Source organism: Melozone crissalis, unplaced genomic scaffold (genome assembly GCF_028551555.1).
Source record: "Melozone crissalis strain CALT ecotype California unplaced genomic scaffold, PUWL_Pcris_2 ptg000061l_1, whole genome shotgun sequence".
Lineage (NCBI taxonomy): Eukaryota > Metazoa > Chordata > Aves > Passeriformes > Passerellidae > Melozone > Melozone crissalis.
Window position 1 is genome coordinate 6,264,137 of NW_026535839.1, and position 15,672 is coordinate 6,279,808.

The window sequence follows — 15,672 nt, forward strand, 5'->3', positions numbered from 1 at the left end:
AGGATCAGCCAAGGGTGCCCCCAAGTACCTCAGGCACCTGAAGCACTGTGGATGCAGCCACAGCTCCAGCACAGCTCAGTTTGGCCTCAGTTTGGTTTCAGGGAGGACAGACAGGCTCCTCCCAGGCCAAGTGAGTGAGATGATAATATAGGGGGAGTTTGAAGGAGGCAGAGACCTCCCCATGGGGCATGGAAGAGCCTTCCCCCAGAGAGCCCTGGGATAGCTGTGAGAGTCCCCACAGCTCATGGAAAGAACCAGACATCTCACAGTAAGCCTGTCCTGCTTTCTGGCTCTGCAGCCTGCTCCCAGGCCATGAGTCACTGCAGAGCCATGCACAGCTGCCTCTCCATCCCCTGCCCTGCTGGATCACAGCTGAGAATCTGCAATCCACTCCTCCTTCTCCATCAGCTTCTGACCAGCACCCAGTCAGGCATCCAAGAGACTGAGTGTCCATCTGCTCCATCTGAACCAGGCAGCAGCCCCACAGCTCAGCTGAGGGACAGAGTCCCATCCCACTGGGAAGAATTCCTTGCCCCACAAACACAGGGACAAACACAGCCACTTTCAGGCATGTTCCAAGTGCATTTGGGTTCTTCCTGCCCTGTGCAGATGCTGCTTCCAGTGCCCTGCATCTGCTTAGTGCAAGCCCAGGGAGCACAGCCTTTCTGCCTCTGGTCTGCTTCTGAAATGGAAAAAACCAGAAACTCTCCAGCTGACACACTCGCAGAGAGCAGGAGAGATGGGAAATTCCTGGGATAAGCAGATTCCTCTCTGCTCTGCATTTACTCTCAACTTTTCCTGAGCTGGGTGCTCCCACCCCTGCAGCCATTGACTTCCCCCACGCTGCCCTGCACCTGTGAGGAGCTCAGCCTTCAGCCACACAGCCAGGGAGGAAGACAGCAAATTACATTCCCACTGTGGTTCCAGGGCATCCTGTTTATTTATATGCACTTTGCGTTCATTGTTTTGCAGCAGCATCCACCAGAAATTAATGCACATCCTTTAGAGAAAAACTCATTAGAGAATCCCTCCCAGAGCAGAGGGAAGGAAAGGCTCCTCACACTGACAGATCTGTGACAGCAGGATTATTAATCTACACTTGTATCACTCCTACAGAGCTGCTCACTTGCCTTTTTCTCCATCTCTTACAGCAGAATTGTTCCCCTCTTGGAAAGCACCAGCCCAGATCTGCCCAGCCTGGCTCAAATCAGGATGAAGAAATTTGGATTTTCATCTGGGGTTAGCTGCAGTTCAAACCTCACCCCTCCAGACCTCTTGGCTTTGCTGTAAAATGAGCTCAGGCCCCAAAGGGTCTTGCCCTGTTCGCTGTTTCCATCAGAGTTTGGGCAGTCACTTGAGCTGGGAGCAAGCACCAAGAGCCCTGGGGTTCATCTGCTGTGCCCAAATTTCACTGGCACAAGTCAGGAGCCTGAGCTGGACCTGCTGCAGCCCTGCCAGGGTTCCTGGGGCTGAGGAGGCCCCTTGGGCAATCTCCTGCCCATCCAGTGCCCCAGATGGCATAAGACAGCTTTCTAAATATGTGTGAGGTCCAGGTTCCCTCCTGGCAGCCTGACAGCAAAATCTCCTCTTTGCTGACCCCACTAAGCCTTACAAGAGTGGAAAGGACTTTCCAGGACTTCCTTTGCAAGCTCTCAGTCATTTCTGGAGCTCTTTAAAGCTGATGACTTTAAAGAGCCAGGCTGTTGCTCCAGGCTCTTTGTGATCCCCTCCATCCCACTGCTGATGCCTGGCACTGTGTCCTTCCCAAGGCACAGACCTGGCTGTCCCCACCCTGTGCACCATGAGCCCCCCTCACTCCCACCCTCCTGGGCTCGCTGGATGAGCTTGGGGGCCATTTCCAGATTTTCCAGATGAGAGTGCACCATTGCTTTTTGCTCTCACTCAGACCCAGGGTCTAAGCCACCACATCCACAAAGAAACCCCTGCTATAATTATCTCCGTGGCGCTATCATTTGTTTAAGCCCTTAGCCGAGGGCTCAACTTCAGGCTGCAGTGCAGAGCAGTTGCCACGTTGTCAGTTAGAAAAGTCGTGGTTTCTTTTCTCTCCTTTTTTTTTCCTCCCTCTCTAAAATTTTTTCCAGATGTCTTTTTTTTTTTTTTTTCCTTAGGAGAAGAACCAGCAGCGGCACAATTTCAATGCGAGCCGTGACTAATCCACTGCAGAGAGCATTCAACAGCTGTGTCCAGCTCCTTGGGTTATAACTCAAGCAAATTAAACTTTGGTTTAGGGGATGTGTGACCTCTTGGAGCCAAACTGGACCTACAAGTGACACCTGGGATCTACAGACACTTGTGGTGGCAGGACAAGGTGCTCCAGTCAATTGCATTAGAAGGAGCCATGGAGTCTCAGACACCATCACAAATCCAGCCTCCACAGGGAGCTGGGAGTGTCACATGGAATATTTATTAATGTCTCTGTGAGTGGTATCAACATCCACATATCAGCAGCCAGGGATGGCTTTTGGAAGTGTGCAGCCAAGTGAAGAAATGGGTGAAGAAGATTTTCTTCTCTTGTTCTTTGACACCAGCCTCCTGAGCTGCCTGATCACAGAGATTTCCTGTTCACTGGGAAGTGATGATGGGTTCTCATTAACCCCTCCTCCATTCTTTCCCCTCTGCCTTCCCTTTCTGTCCTGTTTATATTTTTTCCCTGTTGGCCATGGGATGTTTAGTCTTACATCTGACCTCCCACATGCAGCAGAAGTGCTGCGAGGCCGGGTGAGGAGTGAGCTGATACAGAGCCATGACACAAAGGCATCCACAGAGCAAGGAGCCAGCACAGCCTGGCAGGTCATCACAGCCCAGTCCCTGTGCTGACATCTAAATCCTCAGCAGCATCAGTGGGAAGAGCTCAGCACCCAGGTCCATGTCTCAGCCCTCTCAAAGATAGCACATAATCAAGAATGAGCCCATACCAAAGGCAGCCGAGACAAAACACGATGTTGAATTTTGCTGTGATCTCAGTGTCCTTCACCCAGCATCCACAATCTCACTGCTGGTGCCCAGATGTCCGCAATCCTGCTGGCTACACGAGACATCATCTTTCCATTGCCCTGGAGAGCAGCCACAGGGAGATCACAAGATGCAAAGAGCTGGATTATCCACAGGGCTCAGGACATGGCACAGAGATATTCTTTGTGGATGCCCAAACTGTAGCAATTTTTGGCTACTGGTTCTCCTTTGCAGTGCAGTGCCAAGGCCATGCTGGTGCTGGGGGAGCAGATGCACCTCAGATCCTCTCAGCCATGGAGAGAAGCAAGGGGAAAGGAGCTGGGTTTTCACCCTGGGCAAAGAGAGGAACAGATGGGAAAACTCAACCCCAAACAGCTTTGCTGCTTGGCTGCCTCTGGCTGGGCAGCTGCTCCAGCTGAGTTATGATCTGTAAATAGTGAGTGATGTCTGAAGAGACCACCAAATTCAGATGAGTGGCAATTCTGGCTGTGGGTTTTGTTCAGTCAGTCCAGATCTGCTGGATGATAACCATAACAGAGAGATCATTGTGCTGAGAGTCACATCTACCAGCCCAGCATTGCTCTGCCTACTTATAGCATTTCAGATATGAAATTATCTACCCTCCACATTCTCTGGGTCATTCTTTCCTCTCCCTCTCTACAAGGCAGTCACAGATAGCAGCAATGTCAGGAGACAGGACGAAGAAGCAAAAACTGTTTTTCTCTGCATCCCCCTGAGGATGGGAAACACCAGCTCAGGGACTGAGAAATGACAGCATTTAGCATTATAATTGCAGCAGTCGAGGTGTTAGGAGGTGCGGAACCAGGCAGAGAGATGGCATCTCCCCATCCCCGTGTGCTGTCAGTCCGAGAGAGACAGAGAACTGAAAACTCAGCGCAGGCAGTGCTGTGACAGTGACTGCTGGGGACTGCTCTGTCCCCGACAGGGACCCTTTGATTTTCAGCTTGATTCCTCTGGTCTATCCTTTGGAGCCAGGCTCAGGGACTGCCCACTGGGAAGCGGAGGAGAGGAAGAGACCGATTTGGAAAGCCAGAGAGGAGGAGGAGGGGGAGAGGCAGAGGGAAACCCAGCCCACCCTTTGCCTCCCTCCTGCCTCCTTCTAAAACTTGCAGATTCCTCCAGCCTGTCCGAGCGCCTGAAGTTCCCTCAGCCGTGCTGCCGGGACTGCGAGGTATGGCCCGAGCCCCGCGATTGCCTTTGCTGCGCTTTCCCTCCCGGCACGGGGGTCCCGTGGGGGTCCCGCTGTCCCTGCCCTGTCCCCATCCAGTGCTGGCAGGGCGTCACTCGGGATGGGGAGCTGGACGCGGTGCATTTAGAGACCCCTCCTGACTTCATCCCCTTCTCCTCTTCGCAACATTTCCCCTTCTAAACTGTCTCTTATTCGATTTCGCTGCCAGAGCTTTAATGCTTTGGTGGCACCTGACTGTAAAGGTTTGATTTGCCCTCATTCTTCTCTCTCCTCCCTTTTCCCCTCTGTGTTTTCAGCTGGTGGGTAGTTCTTTAGTGAGATCCATGACACCAAGGTGTGGGCACATCAAACCAACCTGCAGAAAAATCAGATGTAGTCGCGAACAGTCCCCACTTCTCCCAGCCTGAGGTGTGTTGGAGGGTGATGTTTTACTCACCAGAGTATCCCGAGGAAGAACAAAAGAGCTGCTGGCTTCATGTCAGCGGGTTTATTTTTCTCAGTGCAGCCGGTCTTATTTCTTCGTTGGGAAAAAAAAAAAAAAAAAAAAAGACACTCGGCTTTTTGTTCCCAGCAAACTCTGAAAGCCTTTCAAGTCTGCTGCCCTGGCTTGCCAAACTCGGGCTGATCGACTGTTAGGGGGACGGAGATTGCAGGAGAGGAGGAGCAAAACTCTTTTGGGAAGTTTTTTTAAGTTTTAAGAACTTGGGTTCCATCGGGCACAATTTTAGTTCCACACAGAAGAGAGAGGGCTCGTTTCCTTTAAAGGCAGCCTCTGTCCTTCCCGGCCCGCTGACGTGACAGTCTCTGCTCTTTGTGTCCCTTCTCTGAGAAAGCATCCAGCCAAAAAAAGGAAAATTTAACCGGTTGGAGGCTGAATTCCCACCCAAACCGAATGGCAGAAGTTTAAAGTTGGAGTGAAACGGGGGGTACCGGCAATGTCACCTGTGCTCCCGAGTCCCCAGAGGGGACCAACTCGAAACAGCCCAAAAAGCATCCCTCCAAAAGGACAGAAATTAATTGCAGCCGTTTGTTAGGGTCGGCCAGGCGAGTTTTGATCAGAAAATAAAAGCTGTGGCATCCAGCACAGCAACTAAAGCCAAGCCATTGTCTGCCACATCGGCAGGAGCAGGGGTGCGGGCGCTGTTGGGAGGGGGAAGAGCAGAAATAAACTTTTCGAACTTTTTTTCAAGCCCTTCCTTCCACAACACCCCGTTCTTCCATGACTCAGCCCCAGAGGAATGTCGGCTCCCATGGAAACCTTTGGGTCCTCTGGTCCGAGGGATGTCGGGGCTGTTATCGCTGGAGCGCTTGTGGCAGGGCAGGTCCAGGGAGTGCTTTGGAGATGGTTTGCATTTTTTGCAGAATATTTATCGGACCGTTTATTCTCTTTGTGGAGAATATAATAAATTCTCCTTTGTGGAGCTCTGTGGGATCAGCTGGTGGCACCCCCGGGGCCGGAGGGACCTCCAGCACCTGGCACAAAGCATCCAGGCTGCTTTGGACACTGCCTTAGGTCCAGCCTTAGGTCCAGCCCACACAAAAGGAAAAGCTCAGCTCAGGCAGGACAGCAAAATTCTGCCTCGCCTGTCTGCACAGGGCTCATCCATGAGCGGCTGCCTGCAGCCCACAGCACATCCAGGCTCTTTGCTTGGTACTAATTTAATTGTTTTCCATTAGGGATTCAATCTGTAACCTGGAGATACTATGGCAGCTCCAGCACACAGCTGTGATGGGGCTGGGCTCTTGCTGTTGTATCAACAAGCCCTGTGAGATCTGAGCATTTCTGGGCTCACACAGAGCTCCCAGCACAGGGAATGGGCTCACACAGTGCTGTGGTGTCTTCAGTGACTCTACACGAGCACATGGGGTTGGGGGATTTTTTTCCCTTCCCTTTTGTTTTACTCAAAGTGTGAGCTAAAGGGAATTTCACTTCCATCTAAGCCTTGCATGGCTCTCTGAGTGTGTCAGAGGGGTCTGTGCAGGTGGCAGGAGCCAGGCTGGCCTCTGCCCCGTCCCTGCCCTGCTCCCCAGGCAGCTGCAGCACATCTGGGTGAGCCAGCACCGAACGTGCAGGGACGTGTTCAGCAGGGAGCTTCACGGGAACTCACACAAACATCTCCTGCTTCAAATGGAATTTCAGCCTGGGAGTGGCTGCTGAGCAAAGCTCAGAGGGTCTTGCCTGCACAGGAAGGGCAGGGCAGGATTGGGGACACAGCCTTGGTGCCGTGTCTCTGGGGTCACACTTGATCACCCACCTGCACCTTGAGCACTGTGGCCCCAGTCGGGTTTGGCAGAATCTTTTTCTGGACCAGCTTTGCCTTCACACTCAGTGTGAGGTGGGGGAATATCAGATCCTCCAGAGCCTTGGAGAGGCAGTGAGCAGAGGGAGGGTGGTGCAGGAGACCCTGCTGGCGGGCTGGGGTGCAGGCAGGGCTGTGCCCCCATTCCTGCCTCCGTGGCTGCAGTGGGAGGAGGCAGCAGAGCCCTGGCCCGGGGTAGCAGGGCTTGAGGAGGAGCTGCCCAAGGGCCAGGGAGAGACTCCTCCCCACGCTAACGTGGCATCCCAAAGGGCTTACGCAACCCTGGCCAGGGCCAGCGCCACATGGACCAGCTCCACCATCCATGGAGCCTCTCCTGGAGGCTGCACCCGCCCCATCAGTGTCCTCCACAGAGGCCCCAGGAAAGACCCAGTGGTGCAGACTCTCTGTGCATCACTGCAGGGTATGTTCCCTGTCAGGAGGAGCTGATGGTGGTGCCACAAGCTTGGCGGGGAGCGTGGTAAAGATTCCCTGAACAGCTGGCTTGGGGCTTATGGAGGTGCTGAGGGTCAGGCTCTGCCCTCTCTACACCCCATGGTTTTCTTCTCTGGGGTATGGCTGTGAAATGCAATGAGCAGCTGGTGCTGAGGGCCATGCTGGAGAGGTGAGCCACTGGGAGGAGTTTGGGGGAGCCCCCAGACTCTGTTTAAAGAGTGACTGGGAGCTGAAGTCCCCATGTAGGATGTAAGTGGGATCAGGTATCGAAAAATCTGCACAGCCCATGGGTCCTGCAGCCCATGATGCCCTGCTGTCAGCTCAATCCACAGCATTCAGGAGGGCAAGCCTGAGGAGAGGGTGGTGACCATGGAACTTCTCCTATTCTATATTCAGCAGCCTTTTCTGTGCTGGTTTCCAGCATCCTGCAAAGTGCTGATGTCTGTTGATTCCTTCAGGATGCAGAAGGGCCTAAGTGCCTGCTTGCTGAAATCTTCTTTTTCCCTCTTTTCTTCTGTCCAAAATGACCCCATGGCTGCACCCCCCCCTTGCTGCCCTGTGCCCTCCATGGGGCTCACAAAACAGCACCAGGCATTCCCAGTGCAGAGCCCCTCAGGGATCCTCCCAGGTCAGCTGGGGGATGGATGCTGAGCTCCGAAGAGCCTCCTCTTGGATAGCAGGATCGTGGTTGCTCCACAAGGAGGGAGACTTGCACCACGGACTATGTTATCCTGCTAGAGCAATCCCATGTGCAGGGCTCCTGAGCTGTTATTTCAGGACTTTTGGCCACCAGGCACTCAGGAATGACCATTTCCAACCCAGCCAGGGGCCCACAGGCTCTGTAATGTCCTCACTGTACAGCCTTGCCTCCAAAAAGTTGTGATTTTATTATAAATCTGTTTTACCATCTAAGGCACAAGACAGTTCTGCAGAGGTTGTTTGCTCAGACTTTTTCTTCCTCCAAACACAACACTGTCAGCTCCAGCTGTCTGCTGGCTCCTAGCAAACACCTAATTCCATGACCCCACTGACTGCATGCCCAGACTTTGAAATTCAAGGCTTTTTTAAAGCTTGGGGAAATGATCTAAGATGGCCTTGGCGTGGGGTTGGGTTCTTCTTAGTGCCACCTTCCACATGTGCATGCACTGCCCTCTCCTCCAGGCTGGGCACCACTGAACCTCAGAGCACCTTCCAAAGCAAGCAAGCCCAGGAGGAGCCTTTTCTAGCCAGGGGATACCAGCAAGGAGGAGATGGCCAGAATCACCTGTACTTTTCCACCTCTCTCATCAAAGAACCCTTGCAGTAAAAAAGAACCAGTGATCTCTGCTGGCAAATGCTGGCAGAGCTCACAGAAACCTCCAGAACAAACCAAGACAAAGGGAAAGGACAGATCACACCAAGCAGGAGAGGAGGGAGCTGCTCAGCTGCAGCCTCAACAGAGCCAAAGAGCTCATCACCCCTGCCCATGGCCCCAAAGAGCTCATCACCGCTGCCCATGGCCCCAAAGAGCTCATCACCCCTGCCTTTCATGCCACCACAGCAGACATCCCCATCACCACCTCCCAGTCCTCTGACATCCCAAAAAACTTGCCCTCCATTCCCTGACCCCTATTTTACACAGACACATCCCAAAAAAGCTTCCCTCCATTCCCTGACCCCTATTTTGCACACACACCCCACTAGAGGCTGGGTGAGCTCCTGAGATTGGAAGAAGGATTTTCTGAGTGTCCAAACCTCTCTAAATCAGAGCCCAGCCAGGTTGGTGCCCTGGCAGCACAGCTTTGGGGTGGCTTTACACCCAGAGAGCTGCTGTGAAGGAGCAGGAAAAGGCTGCAGTGACATTGGATACCCTGGGGGAGAAGGAGAAACTTCACCCGAGGCTTTCTGTGCCAGCAATAATCATGATCAGCCCCGCGGCTGGCCCCAGGGCGGGCTGTGTGCAGGTGGAGGGGAGGAGAGCAGGCGGAAGGGGAGGCTTGGCAGGGGCACAGGTCCCCTGGCTGGCAGGATGGAGGGCACAGAGGATGTTCCAGCAGCGATGCCAGCCGCATACCAAGCGGGCAGCTGAGCTCCCTCTGCCCGCACACAGAGCACTGAGCCCTGCCAAACAGGAACCGGGGGGGACAAGGACACGGGGATGTCACCAGCTGCGCTCTGCTGGCTCTCACAGCAGCTGGTACCTCTCCTGCAGGGGCTCTGCAGCAGCTCAGACTGGGGGGGTGCAAAGGGCTCGTCCTTCTGGAGACAACCCCAAAGTGCCTTGGATCCCTCAAACCCAGTCTGGGGACCCGCGGGTCTGAGCAGGAAAGGGGAAAACAATAGACACACCAGCATCTTGGGGTGTTGGGGATGAGGGACTGGTCTCTGATACCCCTAGGTCTGAGCAGAAAAGGTATAAACAATAGACACACCAATATTTTGGGGTGTTGGGGATGAGGGACTGGTCTCTGATACCCCTAGGGGTGTCTGTGTCCATGGGGGAAGGGGTTTTCTAAAGGATTTAACTCTCAAGTGCTCTGTCTCATTGTGTCTCTGTTATCTCTTTCCTTCATCCACTTCTATGTTTATTCTGATTGGCAACTAAGATGATAGAGTTTCATTCCTTGTACCTGGCACTCATATCACTGGATTTTTTAACATGAAAAATGTGGGGGGATTGGTGAAAAAAAAAACCCTCCAGAGAAGGAAAGAGCCATTTTGACTGTGATTTTCCTAAAGGCATCCAGGAGAGCAACAGACATGTAAACCCCACTGTCTCATTTTGCAAAATCAAACGAATTTATCTTGGAAACATGATTTGGCCCAAGGTTTTGGCTAGAAAAGCCAGCATGTGGGTCTGTAACACCGAACAGACGAGGCAGGAAATGGCGAGAGCGCCTTCCTCGAAGTGTCTGCTCAGCCTGGAGCCCAGCAGCACCCAGGGGCCTCCTTCCTCATCCCTCCTTTTCCTCTGCTTTATTCAAGGTCTGCTGAAAGATGAGGGCCTGGATTTTTTTCCTTCTCTGCCTGGCAGGCAAAGCCCTGGCAGCGCCGGTAAGTGCAGGAGACAGCAGAGCTGTTGGGGTTGTCCCTCTGGAGCAGCCAAGGGGATTTGCTTTTATAAAAATTAAAGTACTGAGGAATGAGGGACAATTTGAGGCTGGGTCACCCCCCTTGAACCCATACTCATGTGCATTTTCCTCTGCAGCAGGAGGCTCTGCCCGATGAGACAGAGGTCATCGAGGATCCCACCACAGAGGTAGGTGGTTCTGTCCCTCCTCCTCCTCACCCATCCCCTCAGCACCCACTGCTCTGCAAAGAGCATCTCCAAACAAAGCTCTGGGGAGCCATGGGGGGCTGCTCTGCCCCCCAGGAGCTGTGCACCCCTAGCAGAAACACCAATCTCTCTTGCAGGAGCCCGTGGGGGCTAACCCTGTCCAGGTGGAGGTGGGAGAGTTCGAGGAACCCACCGAGGATGTAGAGGAGATTGTTGCAGAGAGTAAGTCACTTCACCTGCCCTCCAGCTGGCAGGGACACTGTTCCCTCCCTGTGTGAGGCAGCTTTAGCCACCCCAAACAGTGAGGGGCTCCTTTGGGAAGGGCTGTAGCACAAGGACAATGCCAGTCTGGATGCACATTCAAAGCAAGAGGCACGTGGCTTTTTCCAGCTCTCTGTAAGCCCGTCTTTGCAACAGAAAAGCCACTAGTGTGGCTACAGAAAGGAGTCCAGGATTAACCTCAGGGCTTACATGGACTTCTGGAACCCTTCCCATCTTCCCGGTGTTAGAACACACGTGGGAGGTGTCCTTGGTGAAGTCTCAGTCTTCCCTCTGCGCTGAGGTGCCCTGAGCATCTCGTGGGAGGTGAGGATGTGGCTGCCTCTAACTTTGCTCCCCTCCTGCTGCAGACCCCTGCCAGAACCACCACTGCAAGCACGGCAAGGTGTGTGAGGTGGATGACAACAACTCTCCCATGTGTGTGTGCCAGGACCCCTCCAGCTGCCCCGCCAGCGCCGGCGTCTTCGAGAAGGTGAGGGCAGGGTCTGCTCAGTGCCCAGGGCAGGGAGGGACCCACACAGGCTCTGCCAGAGATGGTGACACGTGGAGACAGAGTCAGGGTGGCTGGTCCCCATCTGGTGTCCCCAGGAACAAGTTAAACATCTCATCTGGAAGCTCTCCCTGCCTCTCACGCAGCATCTCCCCTTCCTGTGCAGGTCTGTGGCACTGACAACAAGACCTACGACTCCTCCTGCCACTTCTTTGCCACCAAGTGCACCTTGGAGGGAACCAAGAAGGGACACAAGCTGCACCTGGACTACATTGGGCCTTGCAAATGTAAGTGGAGCCACTCCCTCAGACAAAGGCACCCCTAACTGGGCACAGCCCAGCGGGGAGCAAAGGTGGTGGCAAGCTCAGGGCTGAGGTGGGAGGGCACCGGGGCTGTGTGCAGGGCGTGGAGCTGCATGTGCAGATGCTGCACTGAGCCCCGTGTGTGACTTGCAGTCATCCCTGCCTGCCTGGACACGGAGCTGACCGAGTTCCCCCTACGCATGCGGGACTGGCTCAAGAACGTGCTGATCACGCTGTACGAGCGCGACGAGGACAACAACCTGCTGACCGAGAAGCAGAAGCTCAAGGTGGGCACAGGGCGAGGGTCTGGGGGCTCACCCCCACCGTGGAGGCCAGCACATCCAAATGACCTGTGGGATCAAGCCTTGGCCCCCATTTCCCTGCTGACAAGGCCTCCCCACCTCTCCCACGGCAGGTGAAGAAGATCCACGAGAACGAGAAGCGCCTGGAGGCCGGTGACCACACCGTGGAGCTCCTGGCCAGGGACTTTGAGAAGAACTACAACATGTACATCTTCCCTGTGCACTGGCAGTTTGGGCAGCTGGACCAGCACCCCATTGATGGGTGAGTGCCAGCAGAGCAGGATGAGGACCCCAGAACCATCTCCTGCCTGAGGAGCAGGGTGATTTGGCAGCAGAAGGTGTCAAGGCAGGCTGGAGATGTGACACAAGTGGGTGGCTGGTGGCAGAGGTTGTGGCAAACCAGGCTGGGGTAGAAGAACCTTTGCCTCCTGCAAGAGGGACCTCCCCCAGCCCCAGCTGCTCCCACCTCCCTTGCGTGTGGAGTTTCTCTCTTCTCAGATTTACTGTTCTATGACAGTCCCCTAAAATATCTTAGTCCAAAGGCCCTGAGATAACTGCAGCAGCTGAGATAGCAGCTGCTGGCTTAGCTGTGGGCTGCAGAGGGGCATGGGAGTGATCACACACGCAGGCCTGTGGGGTGGGGGCAGCTGGCAGGGACCCCCAGCTGGTGGCTATTTTGTGCCCAGCCCTTGACCCTGGTGACACTCAGTGGCTGATCCTGGGAGGGCACAGGGACAGCAGCCAGAGCAGAGAGCTGGGGCCAGCACCTTCCGTGCCGTGAGGGTGTGGTGGCCCTGGCAGGTACCTGTCCCACACGGAGCTGGCCCCGCTGCGTGCCCCCCTGATCCCCATGGAGCACTGCACCACTCGCTTCTTCGAGGCCTGCGACCTGGACAACGACAAGTACATCGCCCTGGAGGAGTGGGCCAGCTGCTTTGGCATCAAGGAGAGTAAGTACCCAGGAGGAATGGGGTGGGGGAGGCTGGAGAGCACCCCCAGAACCCCACTGTGCATGAAGCAATGCATCACAGCCAGCCCTGGGTGAGGGCAAGCAGGGGGAGTGGGGAGGGTGCAGGAACAGTGGGAGCCTGGCAGCATCCACCCCCTAACTTTGTCTCTCTTTTCCTTCCACAGAGGACATAGACAAGGATCTCGTGATCTAAACGCTCACCTTCCTGCTCTGCTGCCAACTTTGTCATGTTTTAACCTTCCCACTTCCTTTGGTTTTTAAACTGCTTTTGTTTTGTTTTGTTTTGTTTTTCCCTGGGAACAAGGTGCTAATATAGGTCTAAACATATGTAGTAACGGTGCTAAGAGAAATAACAGTCCTCATTCATAGCCTTATCTATCACCACTAGATTACTCACCCAGCTGTTTCCACACGCTCTCACCAGCCTTTTCTCTCTCCTGCGTCTTCACTGCTGATTGTTCCTGTGCTAAATATCTGCTCTGCCTCACCATCCGCTCTCAGACTTCTCTGAACTTCTCGCTAGCAGCACGTTCCTGGGCACTCAGACACAAAACCCTCTCAGCTGATTCACCACCCCAGGCGCAGATGCCAGCGAGGGAAGGCAGAGACAGAGGATGTAGGAGGATTGGGTTCTCAAGCAGAGCAGCTGCAGGTGGCATTGTGGCCACCCAGCTCGTGGTAGGAAGGATGGAGAGGGGTGAGAAAGACAGAGAGTGGTAGGATTTTGTTTTCCTTTTTTTTTTCCCCTCCCATTCCCAGGGTTTAGCAGTTATTGGGCACAGAAAAAAAAATATAAACTGAACAAGCAAATAGGGAAGCGCACAGAATTTAAAACAAATAAGATGAAATTATTCCCATCCTGTAAAATCCTCTTGAGTAATAAAGGTTTGAAAGTGCTCCATGCTTCACCATCACTCAATGACCACGCTGCTGTTGTGTTTTCTGTGTGGCTGCTTGTTCCCCAGGGTGTATGTGTGGCTCACCTTGGTGCTGTGGTTCAGCTGCAGGTGAGACAAAGCTCTTGGCTCTCCCCAAATCACAGTGCCCTGAAGCACTTCCCACCCCTCTGCCCTGGCTGTGCCTCAATTCCAGCCCTGCTCTTCCAGGGAAGCTGTGTCACACTTGGAAGGGATATTTCTGCCCAGAAAGTGGCCTGTGTGCCACGTGCTTGAGGGAAATGCTGTAATGTTTTTTTTCCTGTTGTGGATTTAAGGGATGCAAAGGATGGAAGGGAGAAGGTATTTGGATTTTGCTTTATAAGAGAGGGTCCTGACAGGAGCAAAGTGATGGTTAAATCTCACAGGCTGAGAACTCTTTTTTTTACCTCTGAATGTTCCCTGTGCCTTATATTATTAAATTCCTGCCACAGTGTGAGCAACCTGATGAGTTTCTGTAATAAAAAATACTGATTTGAAACACTGACAACAAACCAGCCTGCAATGTTCCTCTGTTTCATCCCATCCTGGTGAGAGGGACTGCCCCCTCATCACCAACCGCATGCATGGGTTCAAGTTGTTAGCACAGATCTCCCAGCCCCAAAAAAGGTTCTGGTCCAAGGTAAGATCAGGTGCTTCTGCCCATTCCAGCCCATCACTGTAAAGGGCTTGGGGAATATTGGATGGGAAAAGAGATGGGGTCACTGCAGCAGCCAGCACAGACACTCACATGGCTCTCAGGCCCTTGTTTTCATCAGCAATAAAATCCCTGGGAAAGGCAAAAAGGCACGAGAGTAGGAAAATAAACACCCCCATTTGCATGGGCTAAAAATAGCCACGTTTGAAGAGCTCTGGCTCAGCTGTGAGGTCCCTGCTGACAGCCCCTGTGGAATGTGCTGTCAGGATCCTGCACAGGGTCACTCCTGCCAGGGCAGATCCCACGGGACACACACACTCTGCATGGCCAAGGTGTGTGACCCCCATGGGGGGAAAGCTCAGCCCAGAGGGGCCAGGTGAACACAGCACCCATCCCCTGGCCACACTGCCTCCCGGGGCTGTTAGCCAAAGGGGGCTCTCAGGGGAGACACAGTGAATGCCTCCCCACGGTGGGAGCAGCTCTACAAACTGGCAGACCTGACACAGAGAGGGACACCACTGCCCATGTCCCCTGCAAGAGCCAGCTGGATGTGACCCACCTGCAGGCCTGGAGAGCCGTTGGGAGAAGGTTTGGGCAGGAGAGAGGACAGGAAGACAGGCAGGGGCTGCAGGAGATGAGTGCAAACTGCTGTCCTGTCGCTCCCTCTCAGCCAGAAACCCTCGCCCTGCTCCCCTGTGAGAGGCAGCTCCTCCACTGCTTCCATCCCAGCCCTCCTGCCAGGGCCACCAAACAGCACAGGAGCTTGGGTCCTGTGCAGGGGAAGGCTTTGCAGCCCTGCTCTCCCCTGCCTTCCCCAGCAAGCTCAGGAAAGCCAGCAGGCTGCCCCAGGAGAGCTGGCTATCACAGCTCTGAAGGTGCAGAGATCCCTCTCCAAGGCCATGTCCCACCCCATGGGACAACACTGCTGTCCCAGCAGCCTGGCAGAGCCCAAAGGAGCCAACTCAGAGCTACAACAAAGTGCAGCTGGCCTGGCTTTAACTGAGCATCAGAATGAGCTCAGAAGGTTTGAGCTGGGGCTCTCTTAACCCTTCCAAGTTCACAGCCTGAAGTATCAAGTGGTTGGAATTTCACTGCCTTGGGGCAAATGCCATACAAGGGGTTATGTCAGGACTTGAGGAATAAGCTGGCCTCTTTGAGCTCTCAGTCCCAGACAGTCAGCAAGGGTGGAACAGAACAGCCCTTTCCCTGTTGGAGCTGAAATGGAGCCTTCCCGTGCTGCACAGCAGTAAAGAAACTCCCCTGTACTTTCCGAGTGGAAATTCTCCCTGTGGTTTGTGCTGACTGAGGCCACAGTTTGCAAACCTGAAAAAGAAAAAAAACCACAACAAACTAAATAAAATAATTAACAGACAGATCTGGATCCAAAACCAGCACCAGCCTGACCCAAGTGCTACAGTGCATCTGCAGAGATGGCTCCTCTTGGTGCAGTTACCCACTGAGCCATTCCCGCATTCAAGAGAGGAAAGATGGGGCAGACAAAGATTTCTGTACAGATTTGTGCTCTCTGTTTTCCTGACTCTTACTTTTGTAAGAGAAACAAACTG

At 53.8% G+C, this 15,672-nt stretch overlaps 1 protein-coding gene across 1 annotated transcript; it reads left to right on the forward strand.

The window, feature by feature from the left end:
* The first annotated feature begins 4,019 nt into the window (after positions 1-4,019).
* SPARC (secreted protein acidic and cysteine rich) lies at positions 4,020-13,432 on the forward strand. Its single transcript, XM_054287893.1, has 10 exons — positions 4,020-4,165; positions 9,901-9,969; positions 10,124-10,174; positions 10,330-10,414; positions 10,822-10,943; positions 11,128-11,248; positions 11,417-11,550; positions 11,679-11,827; positions 12,367-12,515; positions 12,700-13,432. The coding sequence occupies exons 2-10, from the start codon at positions 9,913-9,915 to the stop codon at positions 12,726-12,728; spliced, it is 897 nt and encodes a 298-aa protein (XP_054143868.1). The 5' UTR covers positions 4,020-4,165; positions 9,901-9,912; the 3' UTR covers positions 12,729-13,432.
* The last annotated feature ends 2,240 nt before the right edge of the window (positions 13,433-15,672 follow it).